Source organism: Scyliorhinus canicula, chromosome 4 (assembly GCF_902713615.1).
Source record: "Scyliorhinus canicula chromosome 4, sScyCan1.1, whole genome shotgun sequence".
NCBI classification, from domain to species: Eukaryota; Metazoa; Chordata; class Chondrichthyes; order Carcharhiniformes; family Scyliorhinidae; genus Scyliorhinus; species Scyliorhinus canicula.
In genome coordinates this window covers 195530258-195550604 of record NC_052149.1, presented here as the reverse complement: position 1 = coordinate 195550604, position 20347 = coordinate 195530258, and the positions used below count along the sequence as shown (strand labels likewise).

At 44.5% G+C, this 20347-nt stretch overlaps 1 protein-coding gene across 4 annotated transcripts in view; it reads left to right on the top strand.

The window, feature by feature from the left end:
• The window catches only part of nr3c1 (nuclear receptor subfamily 3, group C, member 1 (glucocorticoid receptor)), a 137409-nt gene extending 118175 nt beyond the window's left edge, over positions 1-19234 (top strand). For all 4 annotated transcript variants that reach the window (XM_038795815.1, XM_038795813.1, XM_038795812.1 and 1 more), the window contains exon 9: positions 16566-19234. In XM_038795815.1, the coding sequence (XP_038651743.1) occupies positions 16566-16721 (156 nt within the window). In that variant the 3' untranslated portion in view covers positions 16722-19234. The remainder of the gene's footprint in view (positions 1-16565) is intronic.
• The last annotated feature ends 1113 nt before the right edge of the window (positions 19235-20347 follow it).

The window sequence follows — 20347 nt, the reverse complement described above, 5'->3', positions numbered from 1 at the left end:
GACTTTAGTGTCATCTGCAAATTTACTCACCCATCCTTCTACGCCCTCCTCCAGGCCATTTATAAAAATGACAAACAGCAGTGGCCCCAAAACAGATCCTTGTGGTACACCACTAGTAACTGGACACCAGTCAGAACATTTCCCGTCAACCACCACCTTTCTCTTCTATCAGCTAGCCAATTTCTGATCCAAACTGCTAAATAATCCTGAATCCCATGCCTCTGTATTTTCTGCAATATCCTACCGTGGGGAACCTTATCAAACGCTTTACTGAAATCCATGTACACCACATCAACTGCTTTACCCTCGTCCACCTGTTTGGTCACCTTCTCAAAGAACTCAATGAGGTTTGTGAGGCACAACCTATCCTTCACAAAACCATGTTGACTATCTAGACATAGACATAGAACAGTACAGCACAGAACAGGCCCTTCGGCCCTCTAACCAAATTATTCCTTTCCAGATGATTATACATCCTATCTCTTATAAACCTTTCCAAGACTTTGCCCACAACAGAAGTAAGGCTCACTGGCCTATAGTTACCGGGGTTATCTCTATTCCCCTTCTTGAACAAAGGGACAACATTTGCTATCCTCCAGTCTTCTGGCACTATTCCTGTAGACCAAGATGACTTAAAGATCAAAGCCAAAGGCTCAGCAATCTCCTCCCTAGCTTCCCAGAGAATCCTAGGATAAATCCCATCCGGCCCAGCGGACTTATCTATTTTCACACTTTCCAGAATCACTAACACCTCCTCCTTATGAACCTCAAGCTCTTTTAGTCTAGTAGCCTGTATCGCAATAATCTGCTCGATAACTTTGTCTTTTTCCTCTGTGAATACAGATGAAAAATACTCATTTAGCACCTCTCTTATCTCCTCGGACTCCACGCACAACTTCCCACTACTGTCCTTGACTGGCCCTACTCTTCCCTTAGTCATTCTTTTATTCCTGACATATCTATAGAAAGCTTTAGGGTTATCCTTGATCCTACCTGCCAAAGACTTCTCATGTCCTCGCTTGGCTCTTCTTAGCTCTCTCTTTAGAGCCTTCCTAGCTAACTTTTAACTCTCAAGCGCCCTAACTGAACCATCACGTCTCATCTTTACATAAGCCTCTTTCTTCCTCTTGACAAGTGTTTCAACTGCTTTAGTAACCCATGGTTCCCTCGCTCGACCACTTCCTCCCTGCCTAACAGGTGCATGCTTATCAAGGACACGCAGTAGCTGTTCCTTGAACATGCTCCACATTTCCATTGTGTCCATCCCCTGTAGTTTTCCTCTCCAGCCGATGCATCCTAAGTCTTGCCTCATCGCATCATAATTGCCTTTCCCCCAGCTATAACTCTTGCCCTGCGGTGTATACCTATCCCTTTCCATCGCTAAAGGTAACGTAATCGAATTGTGGTCACTATCACCAAAGTGCTCACCTACCTCCAAATCTAACACCTGTCCTGGTTCATTACCCAGTACCAAATCCAGTACGGCCTCGCCTCTTGTTGGCCTATCTACATACTGCATCAGGAAACCCTCCTGCACACATTGGACAAAAACTGACCCATCTAAAGTACTCGAATTATAGTGTTTCCAGTCAATATTTGGAAAGTTAAAGTTCCCCATAACAACTACCCTGTTACTTTCGCTCCTATCCAGAATCATCTTTGCAATCCTTTCCTCTACATCTCTGGAACTTTTCGGAGGCCTATAGAAAAGCCCTAACAGCGTAACCTCTCCTTTCCTGTTTCTTAACTCAGCCCATACTACCTCAGTATTTGAGTCCTCATCAAATGTCCTCTCAGCCACCGTAATAATGTCCTTGACTAACAATGCCACCCCTCCCCCTCTCTTACCACCTTCCCTGAGCCTACTGAAATAGCTAAACCCCGGCACCTGCAATCCCAGGTACTAACCCATGCCGCAAGCTCACCCACCTTATTCTGGATGATCCTGACATTGAAGTAGACGCACTTTAAACCACCTTCCTTCCTGCCGGTACACTCCTGCAACTTTGAAACCTTACTCATGACCTCACTACTCTCAGCTTCTTGTGTACTGGAGCTACAATTCAGGTTCCCAATCCCCTGCTGAACTAGTTTAAACCCTCCCGAAGAGCATTAGCAACCCCCCCCCCCCCCCCCCCCCCCCCCCCCTCCCCCCAGGATATTAGTACCCCTCTGGTCCAGGTGTAGACCATCCCGTTTGTAGAGGTCCCACCTACCCCAGACAGAGCCCCAATTGTCCAGGAATCTGAAACCCTGCAGCCACGTGTTCAACTGCTCTCCCTATTCCTCGACTCGCTAGCACGTGGCATGGGTAACAACCCAGAGATAATAACTCTGTTTGTCCTGGATCTAAGTTTCCACCCTACCTCCCTGAATTCCTGCCTTACATCCCTATCCCTTTTCCTACCTATGTCGTTGGTACCTATCTGGACCACGACTTGGGGCTGATCCTCCTCGCCCTTAAGGATCCCGAAAACACGATCCGAGACATCGCGGACTCTGGCACCTGTGAGGCAACATGTATCATTGGTCCCAGCCGACTTGCCAGTTGAATGTATTTCAATGACATTACAGTAACATCCAACTTATCCAAATTACAAATCTTGTCATGATTAAATAATGGACCAAAAGACTTTCATTTATATTGCGCTTTTCACAACCACCAGATGTCTCAAAGCACTTTACAACCAATGCAGTTATTTTTGGAAATGCAGTAATTCGCAATGTAGGAAATGTGGCAGAAATTTATTTTTTGTGAAAATATTTTCTTACGGCATTTATAAATTTTAACGTTTTTAAACAAAGAGATCCAAAAAAAACCCACAATAACATAACCATCTCCACCAAGCATAAACCCTGACTATCATGGTCCTTCTAACTACTCCATTTCACGGTTCTCCCTTCCTTGATTTTCCTACCCTTATACGTCACTTCCATGCCCCCCCCCCCCCCAGGCTGCTACGGCGTAATTATCCTTGAAGAAGTCGATGAACGGCTGCCATCTCCGAACGAACCCCTTAAGGCAAATTTGATTTTCTCCAACCTGAGAAACCCCGCCATGTCGCTGACCCAAACACCCAACTTTGCAGACTGCGAGACCCTCCATCCCAACAGAATCCGCCTCCAAGCCACCATGGAGGCAAAGGCCAAAATATCGGCCTGGCACACGACAATCCTCCGGGCCTCCTCCCATAATCCAACTCCCCTCGCAACTCTTCCTCCCACTTCCTCTTCACCTCCCCTATTGGAACCCCTTTCCACTCCATCAGTTCCTTGTATATTTCCGAGACTTCCTCCCCCCCCCCCCCCCCCCCCCCCAAACTCCTGTTTTTGACATCACCTTATCCTGTAACCCCATTAGTGGGAGCCGCAAGAAGCCCGGGACCTGCCTCCAAACAAAAATCCTCCTCCTCTTGCTCCTCCAAACTTGGGAAACCCTCCTCAATACAAAGATCTCTGACTCTCTCGATCCCTGCATGCTGGCACCTCCTAAAGCGCCCATCCAAAACCGCCCCCCCCCCCCCCCCCCCCCCCCCCCCCCCCCCGGAGCGAACCGGTGGTTGTCACAGATCGATGACCTCACCGACACCCCCTCCAGTTCCATGTGCTGCCTGCACTTCCCCCACATCCTCAGGGCTGCCACTACCACCGGGCTTGCGGAGTATTGAGCCGGCGAGAACTGCAGAGGTGCCGTTAATAAAGCCGTCAGACTTGTGCCCTTACACGATGCCGTCTCTACCCACTCCCACACTGACCTCTTCCCCCACTACCCACTTCCTAACCATCGATATGTTAACCGCCCAGTAATAGTTGATAAAGTTCAGAAGGGCCAGCCCCGCCCCCCGCTCAAGTAGGACCTTCTTAACCCTTGGGGCTTCCCCGGCCAAAATAAAACCCAAGATCGCCGCATTCATCTTCCTAAAAAACGCCTTAGGGATGAAAATTGGGAGACACTGGAAATCGAGCAGCAATCTCTGGAAGATTGTCAGTTTCACAGTCTGTACCCTGTTGCCAAAGACAGTGGGAGCACACCCCACTTTCGGAAGTCACCTTTCATCTGCTCTATCAACCTGCCCAAATTTTATTTGTGAAGCTGACCCCAGTCCCTTACTACCTGAATCCCCAGGTACCTAAAACTCCCTCCCACCACCTTGAACGACATCTCCCTCAATCTCCTCTCATGCCTCCTTGCCTGGATTGCAAAAACCTTGCTTTTACCCATAATCAATTTATAACCTGAGAACCGGCCAAATTCCTCCAATATCCCCATAATTCCTGCAATCCCCAACAGGTCTGTTATATAAAGGAGCAAATCATCCGCATAGAGCGAGACCCTTTGTTCCAACCCCCCTCACTATCATTCGCCAAATGTTCAATTTTCGCAGCGCCATTGCCAACGGCTGAATGGCCAGGGTGAACAGTAGTGGGGAGAGTGGGCATCCCTGTCTCATCCCCCGACACAGGCTAAAATATTCTGATCGCACCTGATTTGTCCTTACATTTACCACCGGTGCCTGATAGAGCAACCGGACACAATCCACAAATTCCTCCCCAAACCCAAACCTTCTCAGGACCTGCCACAGATATTTCCACTCCACCCGATCAAAGGCCTTTTCTGCATCCATGGCCACCACCACCTGGACCTCCCACCCCTCCGCAGGCATGTTATCATGTTAAGGAGCCGCGTATTCTTGGACATCAGGTGTCGTCCCTTAACAAATCCCATCTAGGTCCTCCCCTATTACCCTGGAACAGTCCTCTATCCATGTGGCCAAGATCTTTGCCAGTAATTTTGCATCCACATTTAGCAGGGAGATTGGCCTATACGACCCACAGCTTTCCGGATCTTTATTCCGTTTTAAGATAAGGTAACGTTGCCTGCGATAACGTTGGGGGGAGCACTCCCAACTCCTTTGACTCATTCAAAGCTTTGACCAAAAGCGGCCCCAAAAGCCCGGAAAACTTGTTATAGAACTGCACCAGGTATCCATCCGGTCCTGAGGATTGTTATCACTAAGGAGGTAGTGATGGGCAAGCTAATGGGGCTAAAGGTAGACAAGTCTCCTGGCCCTGATGGAATGCATCCCAGAGTGCTAAAAGAGATGGCTAGGGAAATTGCAGATGCACTAATGATGATTTACCAAAATTCACTAGACCCTGGGGTGGTCCCGGTGGATTGGAAATTAGCAAACGTGACACCACTGTTTAAAAAAGGAGGTAGACAGAGAGCAGGAAATTATAGGCCAGTGAGCTTAACTTCGGTAGTAGGGAAGATGCTGGAATCTTATCATCAAGGAAGAAATAACGAGGCATCTGGATAGAAATCGGGGCCTCACGGTAGCATGGTGGTTAGCATCAATGCTTCACAGCTCCAGGGTCCCAGGTTCGATTCCCGGCTGGGTCACTGTCTGTGTGGAGTCTGCACGTCCTCCCCGTGTGTGCGTGGGTTTCCTCCGGGTGCTCCGGTTTCCTCCCACAGTCCAAAGATGTGCGGGTTAGGTGGATTGGCCATGCTAAATTGCCCGTAGTGTAAGGTTAATGGGGGGATTGTTGGGTTACGGGTATGCGGGTTACGTGGGTTTAAGTGGGGTGATCATGGCTCGGCACAGCTTTGAGGGCCGAAGGGCCTGTTCTGTGCTGTACTGTTCTATGTTCTATGTTCTAAATTGTCCCATTGGGCAGACGCAGCATGGGTTCATAAAGGGCAGGTCGTGCCTAACTAATTTAGTGGAATTTTTTGAGGACATTACCAGTGCAGTAGATAACGGGGAGCCAATGGATGTGGTATATCTGGATTTCCAGAAAGCCTTTTACAAGGTGCCACACAAAAGGTTGCTGCATAAGATAAAGATGCATGGCATTAAGGGTAAAGTAGTAGCATGGATAGAGGATTGGTTAATTAATAAAAAGCAAAGAGTGGGGATTAATGGGTGTTTCTCTGATTGGCAATCAGTAGCTAGTGGTGTCCCTCAGGGATCCGTGTTGGGCCCACAATTGTTCACAATTTACATAGATGATTTGGAGTTGGGGACCAAGGGCAATGTGTCCAAGTTTGCAGATGACACTAAGATGAGTGGTAAAGCGAAAAGTGCAGAGGATACTGGAAGTCTGCAGAGGGATTTGGATAGGTTAAGTGAATGGGCTCGGGTCTGGCAGATGGAATACAATGTTGACAAATGTGAGATTATCCATTTTGGTAGGAATAACAGCAAATGGGATTATTATTTAAACGATAAAATGTTAAAGCATGCCGCTGTGCAGAGATACCTGGGTGTGCTAGTGCATGAGTCACAGAAAGTTGGTTTACAGGTGCAACAGGTGATTAAGAAGGCAAATGGAATTTTGTCCTTCATTGCTAGAGGGATGGAGCTTAAGACTAGGGAGGTTATGTTGCAATTGTATAAGGTGTTAGTGAGGCCACACCTGGAGTATTATGTTCAGTTTTGGTCTCCTTACTTGAGAAAGGACGTACTGGCACTGGAGGGTGTGCAGAGGAGATTCACTAGGTTAATCCCAGAACTGAAGGGGTTGGATTATGAGGAGAGGTTGAGTAGACTGGGACTGTACTCATTGGACTTTAGGAGGATGAGGGGGGATCTTATAGAAACATTTAAAATTATGAAGGGAATAGATGCGGGCAGGTTGTTTCCACTGGCGGGTGAAAGCAGAACTAGGGGACATAGCCTCAAAAAAAGGGGAAGTAGATTTAGGACTGAGTTTAGGAGGAACTTCTTCACCCAAAGGGTTGTGAATCTATGGAATTCCTTGCCCAGTGAAGCAGTTGAGGCTCCTTCATTAAATGTTTTTAAGGTAAAGATAGATAGTTTTTTGAAGAATAAAGGGATTAAGGGTTATGGTGTTCGGGCCGGAAAGTGGAGCTGAGTCCACAAAAGATCAGCCATGATCTGATTGAATGGCGGAGCAGGCTCGAGGGGCCAGATGGCCTACACCTGTTGCTAGTTCTTGTGTTCTTTACCTGATTGCACAGCCCCCAACCCCTCAAAACCTCCCCAAGCCCAATTGGGGCACCCAGATCCTCCACCAACTCATCATCTATCCTCAGGAACTCCAGCCCCCCCCCAAAAATTGTTTCATCCCCTCCTCCCCGGCTGGGGGTTCCAATTTATACAATTTACTGTAAAACTCCTGAAACACATCATTCACCCCCGCCGGGTCCAGAACCACCTTCTCTCCCCCCCCCCCCCCCCCCCCCCCCCCATGTTCCTCACTTTCCCTATCTCTCTCTTTCCTCAGCTGATGCATCAGCAACCTACTAGCTTTCTCCCCATATTCATAAACCGCTCCCCTTACCTTCTTCAGCTGTCCCACCGCCTTTCCTGTGAACAGCAGCCCAAATTCTAGCTGCAGTCTCTGACGTTCTTTCAAAAGCCCGTCATCCGGAGACTCCGCATACCTCGTGTCCACCTGTAAAATGTCACCTATCAATCTGTCCAACTCCGCCTTATCCTTGTGGGCCCGAATTGAGATGAATTCTCCCCTGATAACCGCCATCAATGCCTCCCAAACCAACCCGTCGACACCTCTCCCGTATCATTACTCTTAATGTATCCCCGAATGACTTCCCTCACCCGCTCACACACCTCCTCCGCTAACAGCCCCACATCCTACCTCCATTGTGCGCGCTGCGCCTTTCCTTTACTAACTTGCAAGTCCATCCAGTGCGGGGCGTGGTGTGATACCACTATTGCTGAATATTCAGCATCTACCAACTCAGCCAGCAGCGTTTTGTCCATCATAAAAAAGTTTATCCCAGAATACACCTTATGCACATGGGAGTAGAATGAAAACACCTTGCTGCTTGGCTTCCTGAATCTCCACGGATCGACTCCCTCCATGTGCTCCATGAACTCCCGTTCCTTAGCCATAGCTAATACCTTCCCAGACCTAGAACTCGACCGTTCTAGCCTTGGATCAAGAACCATGTTGAAATCTCCCCCCATAATCTGTTGATGCGAATCTAGGGAAATATGGCAGCAATAGCAGACTTCCAGAACAGCGATGTAATAATCACCAGATGGGGTAAAATTTCCAGCACTTTACCAACTCAAAATCTCTATTAATTGGAATTCTGTGTACGGGTCAGTTTTTTTTGATGGGACATGTCAAACTTGCCAGTAATACTTATGAATTCAAGCAGTCCTGTGATATTTCCAAGTTCTTAACCACTTAATTTACAATATTTTCAATAGTAAATGTAAAGGATTGCAACTCCCATAAACAGTAAATTTTTCATTTTAATTATGATTGAAGGTAAATGCAGAAGTCATTGACATACAGCTTATGAAAAGGAATGAGCTGTATTGGCTGTGACAATTGGTATAGCTACCCTGCTCTTCTCCCCAGCTAGTGCCATGGCACATTTTACATCCGTAAAAGCAGACAGATGGGTCTTCAGTTTAACCTTGCATCCGACAGTGCAAAAGCTCCCTTAGTACTGCATTGGAGTTTCAGCTTTGATTCTTTTTTTGTATCTCTGGAGTGAGTCTTGAACCCAGAACCTTGTGATGCAGAGGAAAAAGTGCTACCAACTGAGGCACAACTTGTACATTGGAGAATAAGGGCTGCAGTTGATGCTTATTTCACAAATAAAGGAGTTGGCATTTCTTTAAAGTGCTTAATTTCAATCTTCTGATAATGAGGCCCTCAACATTCAAGTACTAAGCAGCAGGCTAGCAAGAACCGATGGGTGCAACTCGCTTGTTAGTCTCAAAGAGATTAACATAAAAACTTGTTTGGCTCTTCTTGTCATTCCAGTTGTGATTGGAGTCTTGTCATGGGAATCGGTCATATTGTTCCACTCTGTTGTGGTATGATATTTGCCTATGATTGTGTATAGCTTTTAAGTAAAGTTCTTGGGTTGGTCAGACCAACTGTGCAGCAGTGGAATTTTATCATACTGTGTGCTCCAGATTGGGAGTGATATAAACAGAACTGAAATTAACCTGGGCTGCTCCTAACACCTGCCCTGTTAGCGGGTTGCAGCCCCAGAGTGACAGTCTTGAAAGCAGAGCAATCGTGGGAAAGAGATTATGCCAACAATGGGCGGAATTTAATGTTGGTGTGGGGCTCTCGGCTGCCGGCTGGAGATCCCACAGGAGCTGTTATTGAGTGGAGGCAGCGAGAGCAGTAACCAGGGGGGCTGTCGAGAAGGTAAGTTTCCCATTTAAAAAACTTGCCTTACAGGATAAGCGCCCTTCAGTTTTACAGCGGTAGCAGTGAGAGCAGTAACCAGGGACCTGTCAGGAAGATAAGTTTCCCATTTTAAAAACTTAACTTATAGGAGTGGGGAGAGGGAGGAGCTGAGTGGGAGCAGTCGAATTGCACTCTGGGAAGGTGAGTGAACTGATATATTTGGACAGCGGCTGAACCCGAGACACTACATGTGTAGTGTCTCCCACCCCCCCTCTTCCTCTAACCAAAAAAAAAGACTGGTGTGTGTTGATAAAGTAAGGTTTTTCTATTTCTTTTACAATTTTTCTTTTTTTCTTCCTTTTTCATTTATCTATTATTTGATATTATAGTTGGACTAAGTTAAGCTTAAGATTAAAATTGGCAGGAAAACTCAGACCCGTGTTATGTTCCTCTTGCTCAATGTGGGAGCTCAGGGACATGGCTGATGTCCCTGATTCCTTCATGTGTGGAAAGTGTGTCCAGCTGCAGCTCTTGTTAGACCGCATGACAGCTCTGGAGCTGCAGATGGACTCGCTTTGGAGCATCCGCGATGCTGAGGAGGTCGTGGATAGCACGTTTAGCGAATTGGTCACACCGCAGATTAGGATTGCAGAGGGAGAAAGGGAATGGGTGACCAAAAAACAGAGAAAAAGCAGGAAGGCAGTGCAGGTGTCCCCTGCGGTCAGCTCCCTCCAAAAAGGGTATACCGTTTTGGATACTGTTGGGGGAGATGGCTCACCAGGGGAAGGCAGCAGTAGCGAAGTTCATGGCACCGTGGTTGGCTCTGCTGTACAGAAGAGTTGGAAAAAGAGTGGAAGGGCTATAGTCATAGGGGATTCAATTGTAAGGGGAGTAGATTAGTGTTAGAGGTCTAGATGGAGCAGAATTTGTAAGGAGCATCCAGGAGGGTTTTCTAGAGCAGTATGTAAATAGTCTAACTCTGGAAGGGGCCGTACTGGACCTGGTGTTGGGGAATGAGCCCAGCCAGGTGGTCGAAGTTTCAGTAGGGGATTACTTTGGGAATAGTGATCACAATTCCTTAAGTTTTAGAATATTCATGGGCAAAGACGAGAGTGGTCCTAAAGGAAGAGTGCTAAATTGGGGGAAGGCCAACTATACCAAAATTCGGCAGGAGCTGGGGAATATGGATTGGGAGCAGCTGTTTGAAGGGAAATCCACATTTGATATGTGGGAGGCTTTTAAAGAGAGGTTGATTAGAGTGCAGGATAGACATGTCCCTGTGAAAATGAGGGATAGAAATGGCAAGATTCGGGAACCATGTATGACAGGTGAAATTGTGAGTCTAGCTAAGAGGAAAAAGGAAGCATATATAAGGTCTAGGCGACTGAAGACAGACGAAGCTTTGGAAGAATATCGGGAATGTAGGACCAATCTGAAATGAAGAATCAAGGGGGCGAAAAGGGGTCATGAAATATCTTTAGTAAACAGGGTTAAGGAAAATCCCAAAGCCTTTTATTCATATATAAGGAGCAAGAGGGTAACTAGAGAAAGGGTTGGCCCACTCGAGGATAAAGGAGGAAAGTTATGCATGGAGTCAGAGAAAATGGGTGAGATTCTTAACGAGTACTTTGCATCGGTATTCACTGAGGAGAGGGACATGATGGATGTTGAGGTTAGGGATGGATGTTTGATTACTCGAGGGCAAGTCGGCATAAGAAGGGAGGATGTGTTGGGTATTCTAAAAGGCATTAAGGTGGACAGGTCCCCAGGTCCGGATGGGATCTATCCCAGGTTACTGAGGGAAGTGAGAGAGGAAATAGCTGGGGCCTTAACAGATATCTTTGCAGCATCCTTGAACACGGTGAGGTACCGGAGGATTGGAGAATTGCTAATGTTGTCCCCTTTTTTAAGAAGGGTAGCAGGGATAATCCAGGTAATTATAGACCGGTGAGCCTGATGTCAGTGGTAGGGAAGCTGCTGGAGAAGATACTGAGGGATAGGATCTATTCCCATTTGGAAGAAAATAGACTGATCAGTGATAGGCAACATGGTTTTGTGCAGGGAAGGCCATGTCTTACCAACTTAATAGAATTCTTTGAGGAAGTGACAAAGTTGATTGATGAGGGAAGGGCTGTCGATGTCATATACATGGACTTCAGTAAGGCGTTTGATAAGGTTCCCCATGGTAGGCTGATGGAGAAAGTGAAGTCTCATGGGGTCCAGGGTGTACTAGCTAGATGGATAAAGAACTGGCTGGGCAACAGGAGATAGACAGTAGTAGTGGAAGGGAGTGTCTCGAAATGGAGAACTGTGACCAGTGGTGTTCCACAGGGATCCGTGCTGGGACTACTATTGTTTGTGATATACATAAATGATCTGGAGAAAGGTATAGGCGGTCTGATTAGCAAGTTTGCAGATGACATTAAGATTGGTGGAGCAGCAGATAGTGAAGGGGACTGTCAGAGAATACAGCAGAATATAGATAGATTGGAGAGTTGGGCGGAGAAATGGCAGATGGAGTTCAATCCAGGCAAATGCAAGGTGATGCATTTTGGAAGATCCAATTCAAGAGCGAACTATACGGTCAATGGAAGAGTCCTGGGGAAAATTGATGTACATAGAGACCTGGGTGTTCAGGTCCATTGTACCCTAAAGGTGGCTGCGCAGGTCAATAGAGTGGTCAAGAAGGCATATGGCATGCTTTCCTTCATTGGAAGGGGTATTGAGTACAAGAGTTGGCAGGTCATGTTACAGTTGTATAAGACTTTGGCTCGGCCACATTTGGAATACTGCATACAGTTCTCGTTGCCACATTACCAAAAGGATTTGGGTGCTTTGGAGAAGGTACAGAGGAGGTTCACCAGGATGTTGCCTGGTATGGAGGGCACTAGCTATGAAGAGAGGTTGAGTAGATTAGGATTATTTTCATTAGAAAGACGGAGGTTGAAGGGGGACCTCATTGAGGTCTACAACATCATGAGAGGTATAGACAGAGTGGATAGCAAGAAGCTTTTTCCCCAGAGTGGGGGACTCAATTACTAGGGGTCACGAGTTCAAGGTGAGAGGGGAAAAGTTTCAGGGAGATATACATGGAAAGTTCTTTACACAGAGGGTGGTGGGTGCCTGGAACGCATTGCCGGCGAAGGTGGTAGAAGCGGGCACGATACCGTCATTTAATATGTATCTAGACGGATACATGAATGGGCAGGGACCATAGGGATACAGATCCTTAGAAAATAGGCAACAGTTTTAGATAGAAGATCTGGATTGGCGCAGGCTTGGAGGGCCGAAGGGCCTGTTCCTGTGCTGTAATTTTTCTTTGATCTTTGTTCTCTCTTTGAGCCTGCATCACCTCCATTAGAGAATGTCTGCCAGAATTAATGCCCATTGGGCAGTTAACTGGCCAACATTGGACATCCCCCATGGAAGAAAATACCACCTAGCTCTTAAATAACTGCCAGCAAATCAGATGCCGGCAGCACTCCATTGCCCATCAGTGCATAGTTGCTGCTGGTAATGCACCCAGCTGAGGCCTACAGTTGATGTGGGACCCAGGCCACAATTGAGTGAGAGTGGGGTGGGGGTCGCAGGGAGGGGATCGCTAATTGGGCTGGGATGGGGTGGGGGGAGAACGGGAAGAAAGGCAGAGGTGTGGACCTCACCAGCCACCCCATGCCTGTTCCCAAATCTCTTGATCAGGCACTGAGTGCCTTTGAATGAGAAGTTTTCAAGTTCCCCGTGTATCCACTGCCTGCCCACTGCTGATTAAACATCAGCAGGTGACATTAATTTCCCACTAAAGTGCCTCATTTAGCTTGTGGATGAGAAGGCTACCCAAGAGCCTCACTGCCCCAGATTTATTTGGGCAGAGGTGGGAAAATACCCTCCTGATTAAATGCTCCGCAGCCTCCAAAAGCATTGCCAGAAGGATTGAATTCTGCCCAGTGCCTGGAATACCCTTAAGAACTGTTTTGCATTTCCAACTACATTATTAAAACTACATAATAGGTGGGCATTCATTGGACTCCAGCATCATTGGCTTCCTTGAGCTCCATGATTTTGTGCTCTTGTGTGGTCTAATTTTGCCCTGATTTATTAACAAGCTTGTTTAATCCAGAGTTGCCAGTGCAAAATTTCAGTGTAGCATTGGCATCATTCTATGGAATTTGCTATTCTGCTGGCATTTGGCAACTTTGACATAACTGAAATTTTGTGTCTTCTGGATCTGACGCATCACAACTTCACTATATTGCTATGAGATTTTTTATTAAATAAATTTAAGAGTACCCAATTAATTTTTTCCAATTAAGGGGCAATTTAGCGCGGCCTACCCTGCACACCTTTGGGGTGTGGGGGCGAAACCCACGCAGACACAGGGAGAATGTGCAAACTCCACACAGACAGTGACCCAGAGCCGGGATCGAACCTGAGACCTCGGCACCATGAGGCAGCAGCACTAATCACTGCGTCACCGTGCTGCCCTTGCTATGAGATCTTTAATGTCGTTCTTTAAAGCAGTATGTAAATAGTCCAACTCGGGAAGGGGCCATACTGGACCTGGTATTGGGGAATGATCCCAGCCAGATGGTTGACGTTTCAGTCGGCGATTACTTTGGGAATAGCGATCACAGTTCCATAAGTTTTAGAATACTCATGAACAGAGACGAGAGTGGTCCGAAAGGAAGAGTGCTAAATTGGGGAAAGGCAGAGTATAACAAAATTCGGCAGGAGCTCGGGAATGTGGATTGGGAGCAGCTGTTTAAGGGTAAATCCACATTTGAAATGTGGAAGTCTTTTAAGGAAAAGTTGATTAGAGTGCAGGACAGACATGTTCCTGTGAAAATGAAAGATAGAAATGGCAAGATTAGGGAACCATGGATGACGGGTGGAATTGTAAGACTAGCTAAGATGAAAAAGGAAGCATACATAAGATCGAGGCGACTCAAAACTGATGAAGCTTTGGAGGAATATCGGGAAAGTAGGACAAATCTCAAACACGAAATAAAGAGAGCTAAAAGGGGTCATGAAATATCTTTGGCAAACAGGGTTAAGGAAAATCCCAAAGCCTTTTATTTGTATATAAGGAGCAAGAGGGTAACTAGAGAAAGGATTGGCCCACTCAAAGACAAAAGAGGAATTTATGCGTGGAGTCAGAGGAAATGAATGAGCTTCTTAATGAGTACTTTGCATCGGTATTCACCAAGGAGAGGGACATGATGGATGTTGAGGCTAGGGATGGATGTTTAAATACTCTAGGTCATATCGACATAAGGAAGGGGGAGGTTTTGGGTATTCTAAAAGACATTAAGGTGGACAAGTCCCCAGGACCGGATGGGATCTATCCCAGGTTACTGAGGGAAGCAAGGGACGAAATAGCTAGGGCCTTAACAGATATCTTTGCAGCATCCTTGAGCACGGGTGAGGTCCCGGAGGACTGGAGAATTGCTAATGTTGTCCCTTTGTTTAAGAAGGGTAGCAGAGATAATCCAGGGAATTATAGACCTGTGAGAAAACTGTTGGAGAAGATACTGAGGGATAGGATCTATTCACATCTGGAAGAAAATAGACTTATCAGTGATAGGCAGCATGGTTTTGTGCAGGGACGGTCATGTCTTACAAACCTAATAGAATTATTTGAGGAAGTGACAAAGTTAATTGATGAGGGAAGGGCTGTAGATGTCATATACATGGACTTCAGTAAAGCATTTGATAAAGTTTCCCATGGCAGGTTGATGGAAAAAGTGTAGTCGTATGGGGTTCAGGTTGTACTAGCTAGATGGATAAAGAACTGGCTGGGCAACAGGAGACGGAGAGTAGTGGTGGAAGGGAGTGTCTCAAAATGGAGAAAGGTGACTGTGGTATTCCACAGGGATCCGTGCTCGGACCACTGGTGTTTGTGATATACATAAATGATCTGGACGAAGGTATAAGTGGTCTGATGAGCGAGTTTGCAGCTGATACTAAGATTGGTGAAGTTGCAGATAGTGAAGGGGACTGTCAGAGAATACAGCAAAATATAGATAGATTGGAGAGTTGGGCAGAGAAATGGCAGATGGAGTTCAATCCAGGCAAATGCGAGGTGATGCATTTTGGAAGATCTAACTCAAGAGCAGACTATATGGTCAATGGAAGAGTCCTGGAGAAAATTGATGTACAGAGAGATCTGGGAGTTCAGGTCCATTGTACCCTGAAGGTGGCAACGCAGGTTGATAGAGTGGTCAAGAAGGCATACAGCATGCTTGCCTTCATCGGACGGGGTATTGACTACAAGAGTTGGCAGGTCATGTTACAGTTGTATCGGACTTTGGTTAGGCCACATTTGGAATACTGCGTACAGTTCTGGTCGCCACATTACCAGAAGGATGTGGATGCTTTGGAGAGGGTGCAGAGGAGGTTCACCAGGATGTTGCCTGGTATGGAGGGTGCTAGCTATGAAGAAAGGTTGAGTAGATTAGGATTGTTTTCATTGGAAAGACGGAGGTTGAGGGGAGACCTGATTGAGGTCTACAAAATCATGAGACGTATGGACAGGGTGGATAGCAACAAGCTTTTTCAAGAGTGGGGGTGTCAATTACAAGGGGTCACAATTTCAAGTTGAGAGGGGAAAAGTTTAAGGGAGATGTGTGTGGAAATTTTTTTACGCAGAGGGTGGTGGGTGCCTGGAATGCTTTGCCAGCGGAGATGGTAGAGGCGGGTACGATAGCATCATTTAAGATGCAGCTGGACAGATATATGAATGGGTGGGAAACAGAGAGAAGTAGACCTTGGAAAATAGGAGACCGGTTTAGATAAAGGATCTGGATCAGCGCAGGCTGGGAGGACCGAAGGGCCTGTTCCTGTGCTGTAATTTTCTTTGTCCTAACTGAGAGGTGAACGTGGGCTCAACCTTATATTGCATCAGAAGGATGGCATCTGCAGTAAATCATGTATTGAATTCCTCGATTGAATCTGACCCATAGACATGAGTGTTACAATAGATAATGGAAGAATCATTAACGAGAGTGCAACATTAGAATTTGAATAATGAAACTGCAAATTAAATACATGGAAAAAACAGGTATATTATAAAATCTGAAAGTAATGGTGTAAAAGTCTGATTCTGCAATTTTCCGCACATCACGATCCTTACTTTTGACTACGATGCAAGGAAGGTGCAAGCAAGAACTGAGAGTTACAAAACTGAGAACCTACATAGCTCCATGAGCAGTGTCCAAAAATTCCTATTAAAATTAAGCTCGTTGCCTATTCACCCATTAGGGAACAGTGGATAACCTGGGAGGTTGCTGCTAGAATACATCAATAATGTTATCTCTAACTTTCAGTCTGTATTCGCAAGTCATATTTTAGTGATTTTTAACCCATGGTTGTACAAATGTCATGTTTTACTAATGTGCTTTTTTTTTCTCTTGTAGCTGGTTGAAGGGTTGTTGCAGTTTTGTTTCTATACCTTTGTGGAATCAAAGACACTCAGTGTGGAGTTCCCTGAAATGTTGGTGGAAATCATCAGCAATCAGTTACCAAAAGTCATGGCTGGCATGGCCAAACAGCTCCGGTTTCACCACAAATGACTGCCTTAAAACAGGAAAAAAAGATGCCTTAAAATTATCCTGCATAGCTTTTCTTTTCGCAAAGTGATCGGGATTTTGGAAATGTCTGTCCTGCAAATGCTTTGCCATTATGTCATAAGCACTACATACAGTTTACAGAGAAGATCAGGTCTGGGTTGAGGCGAAAAGGAGATGAAGTTTTACAGCCTAAGGACTGTACATTGGAAAAACATAGGTGACAGAAAATCTGCATGTATTTTGTTTGTAAACTTTATTTTTGTGTACTGTGATACAGATTTGATTTCATGCATGCATTCTAATGAGAAGTTTACAGTGTATATCAGAAAAGGGAAAGTTGTGCCTTTTTTTAGCTTTTTAAGTCTAATGTAGCCAATTTTGACAGTTGACTGTATTGTTAATGCAGGAGAACTGCTAACTTAGTTTTTTCTCTCTATCTGTACGTATTTTTATATTAAGTGGAATTTGAGCCTGATAAAGTTTTTCTTTATAGCCATCATTGAATTCCGTGTTGTACAAGTGAGCCTGCTCATTGCTCTCATGTAAATATGCAAAAACTGGTCATTTTGAAAGAGACTGATCAACTACAAATGAACAAACTGGTATTTGAATTTGAATTTGAAAAAATATGATGTGTGATCCGCAAGGATAAACCTCTAATTTCTGGAGAGTAGGATGCATGTTTTCAGCCCCTCTGCAAACTCATGGCTTGGGTTAGATAGTTTATAGGAACATACAGTTGCCACGTTTGAAGAAGCTGCAACATTTCTGCCAATGATTTGCCCATGGCATCCATGCCACATTTTAAAATTTACTTTGTTTGGTTCCGATGCTTGTTGGTTCATCATTGCTATTAGATTTTTACCCGTGCTCCATAATGGAGCTAGCACAGCTTCTGCAATAAGCACCTGGACCTTTTTTAGGAAAATCCCCTCAGCTTGACGGGGTTGATGCATTCCTTAATGTAAGCATATTATAAGTTTAGACTGACAGAAGCTTATTGTAGTTAATCCTGGTGATAAAAGTTTATATTTTTTAACTCTTAATCTAATTACAATTTACCTTTGTATTCAATATATTTCTAGTTGATTTCAGCCATATTTATGCTTACCTCTGGTGTGCAGTTTGTAATATGTTAGAGGACAATATCGCCATGCAATGGGAGTTCTATTCATGTTCACAATTGTAGTGTTGTGGTGGTAATTCAAGATGTTCTGATTTATTATTGTAGTTAAATGTAAGTAATCAGAATGCACCTGCTGAAAGCAAAAAGAAATCAGGGAATGTAAAAGCAGATACAACTTGTAAATATATTTCTACTCTTATTCGCAGTCCACTCACCGACAGCCAGGGTCAAGGAATTTACCACACCCACCATGGATGGTGTTATACAATTGGGTGTAATTCAAATCAGATAATTTAAACATGTCACTTTCTGCTTTCCTTCAAAATTTGGCACTCTACTCTCAGCTGGTGAATAGTCAACAACTAGTAGTGTAGTTAACTGAGTTGGAGCATTAAAATTATGTCTGTCTTTAAATCCTTTTGTGAAAGAGAAAACCCTTGCACCATTTTCGGCATTGTCACATACGCCACATTTTATTGTAGTAACTAGTGTACATATGAGCCCAGAAAACCCTCTGTTCAATTTGCTTTGAGTCTCATTACGTAGTAAGATGTTTGTCAAACAACAACACCAAAGCTAACTACAAGGCTTGTTTTCAAGATATTGGCTTGTACGGTACAGTAAAGGCCAGTTTGAAAAATTGGGAGGGAAACTAGGATGGGGGTTGGCGGTTGACACATTTCAACTGCTTAATTCCAAATTCTGTTTTATTTTTTTGCCACATGAGTAAATTAAGTCACAACATTGCTTGTGCTGTATACTATTAAGTGCGCAGAATTTCCAGTACGCTTGTACTTTGGGATAGAGAACTGATGGCATTCGCATTGATGGGGCAAAAATAAACTTATCCTCTGACACTTATTAATTGTATCTGAAGACGTTGATATCAATTATCTGCCCAATTAGCCTAATTATAACAGCCAGTTTAGACAAAATGCTTTGCTTTTAATCACAGTAGTACCAACATTGCAGTAATCGTATCTCAATCATAGGAAATTGATGCTTATTTACATCCTAAATGGGTCTAGTTTCAGTTCACTGCATTCAGATACAGGCTTTCTAGATGCAGTCTTTCTGTTCAGGCGGAGGAGGCAACAGGGACATTAACCGTACCCACATGCTAACAAAGTGATGCAACCATGTTTTTGATATGATAAATACAAAGGAAATGTTGCACTTATGGATATGAAATTTCCAGTAATGTTTTTAATTTGATTCAAAGTCAATGAAAAGCAATAGTTGCTGAGCCCTTTTTTGGCAACTATTACATCTAATGCCGCAGGTGGTGGCACAACACATGCCAGGAGCAAGTTAACATGAACCCCACTAAATATATTAGCAGTTTTTAATGCCAATATATCACACAATATTGTCTCTTCAATCGGAAAAACCCTGATGCATGTTATCATTTAAATTCAACATTTCTCAGTAAATTTCCTGTTGGTATTTCTACATTTATTGGATAAGGTTTGGTTTTCCATGGTGCAATTCATATACTGTCTGATTTATTTTGCAATGTGTTTTATCATGAAAGCATGCAGCAGCCTCACAAGGTCACTTTTGGAATGCATCTTTAATCGTTATGACATAACCTAGCATCCTGACTCATTTTCTGAAGTATTGTACACACTTGTATCGAACATACTTAATGCTCCATTTACTTCGCATATCTTGAAAATAATGCAATGAATGGGGGATTATAGGTGACTTGAAGCATTAGAAAGCGAAAACAATCCTAAATACCCAGTGTATATATGTGCCTACATCAGCATTTGGTTGAGTCTACTCAATGCATTTGCCTCAGGTTGGAAGGCCTATACATATATATGAGATGGATATTACATATGTATCTATGTGTGTATACTGCATTCCTTCTGTGTTCTATATTGAATTCAGTTCTTTACCATCTTCCATTGTTTTAAAATGTATTCGGATAATTATTTTAAATTTCAGGTGATGCTACATTTGATAGTTGCTTGATCAGTGTTAACTAGTGCAGAGATTATTCAGGGGCACAAGTCTGACTGGTGCTTTACATTAACTGGTATCTCAAGGCAAGTTTTTTTAAAAAGTGAATCACTTAATTTGTTCAAAAGAGACAAGTATTGAGCAAGTAGATGAGAGCGTGTCATTTCCCTGAGATTATAATGTGGAAGTCTGAATTATTCAGAGCTAGCTCAGTCTTTAAACAGGTTCTTTACCAATGCTCTCTTGTGTTGGTGTAATTTCCATTGTGTGTTTAAGGCGTGGATTTGCTTATGTCCACAGAAAATGTAATCTCATCCAATGTTTCAGGAAGTATTTCATCGATTAGCTCTCTAAACAGGGAGGAGAACTATCTGAAATAATTGCACAACAGTTTCCAGTTTAGAGCTGCTATAATCTTTAGCCCAACTTGATGCTCCTTTGCTTGACCTGGAAATTTTCCCCCCTCTCAGTCACCAATACTTTTCAATGAATTCAGTTCCATGGCATAACAGAATTGTGGCTTTTCGAGAAAAAA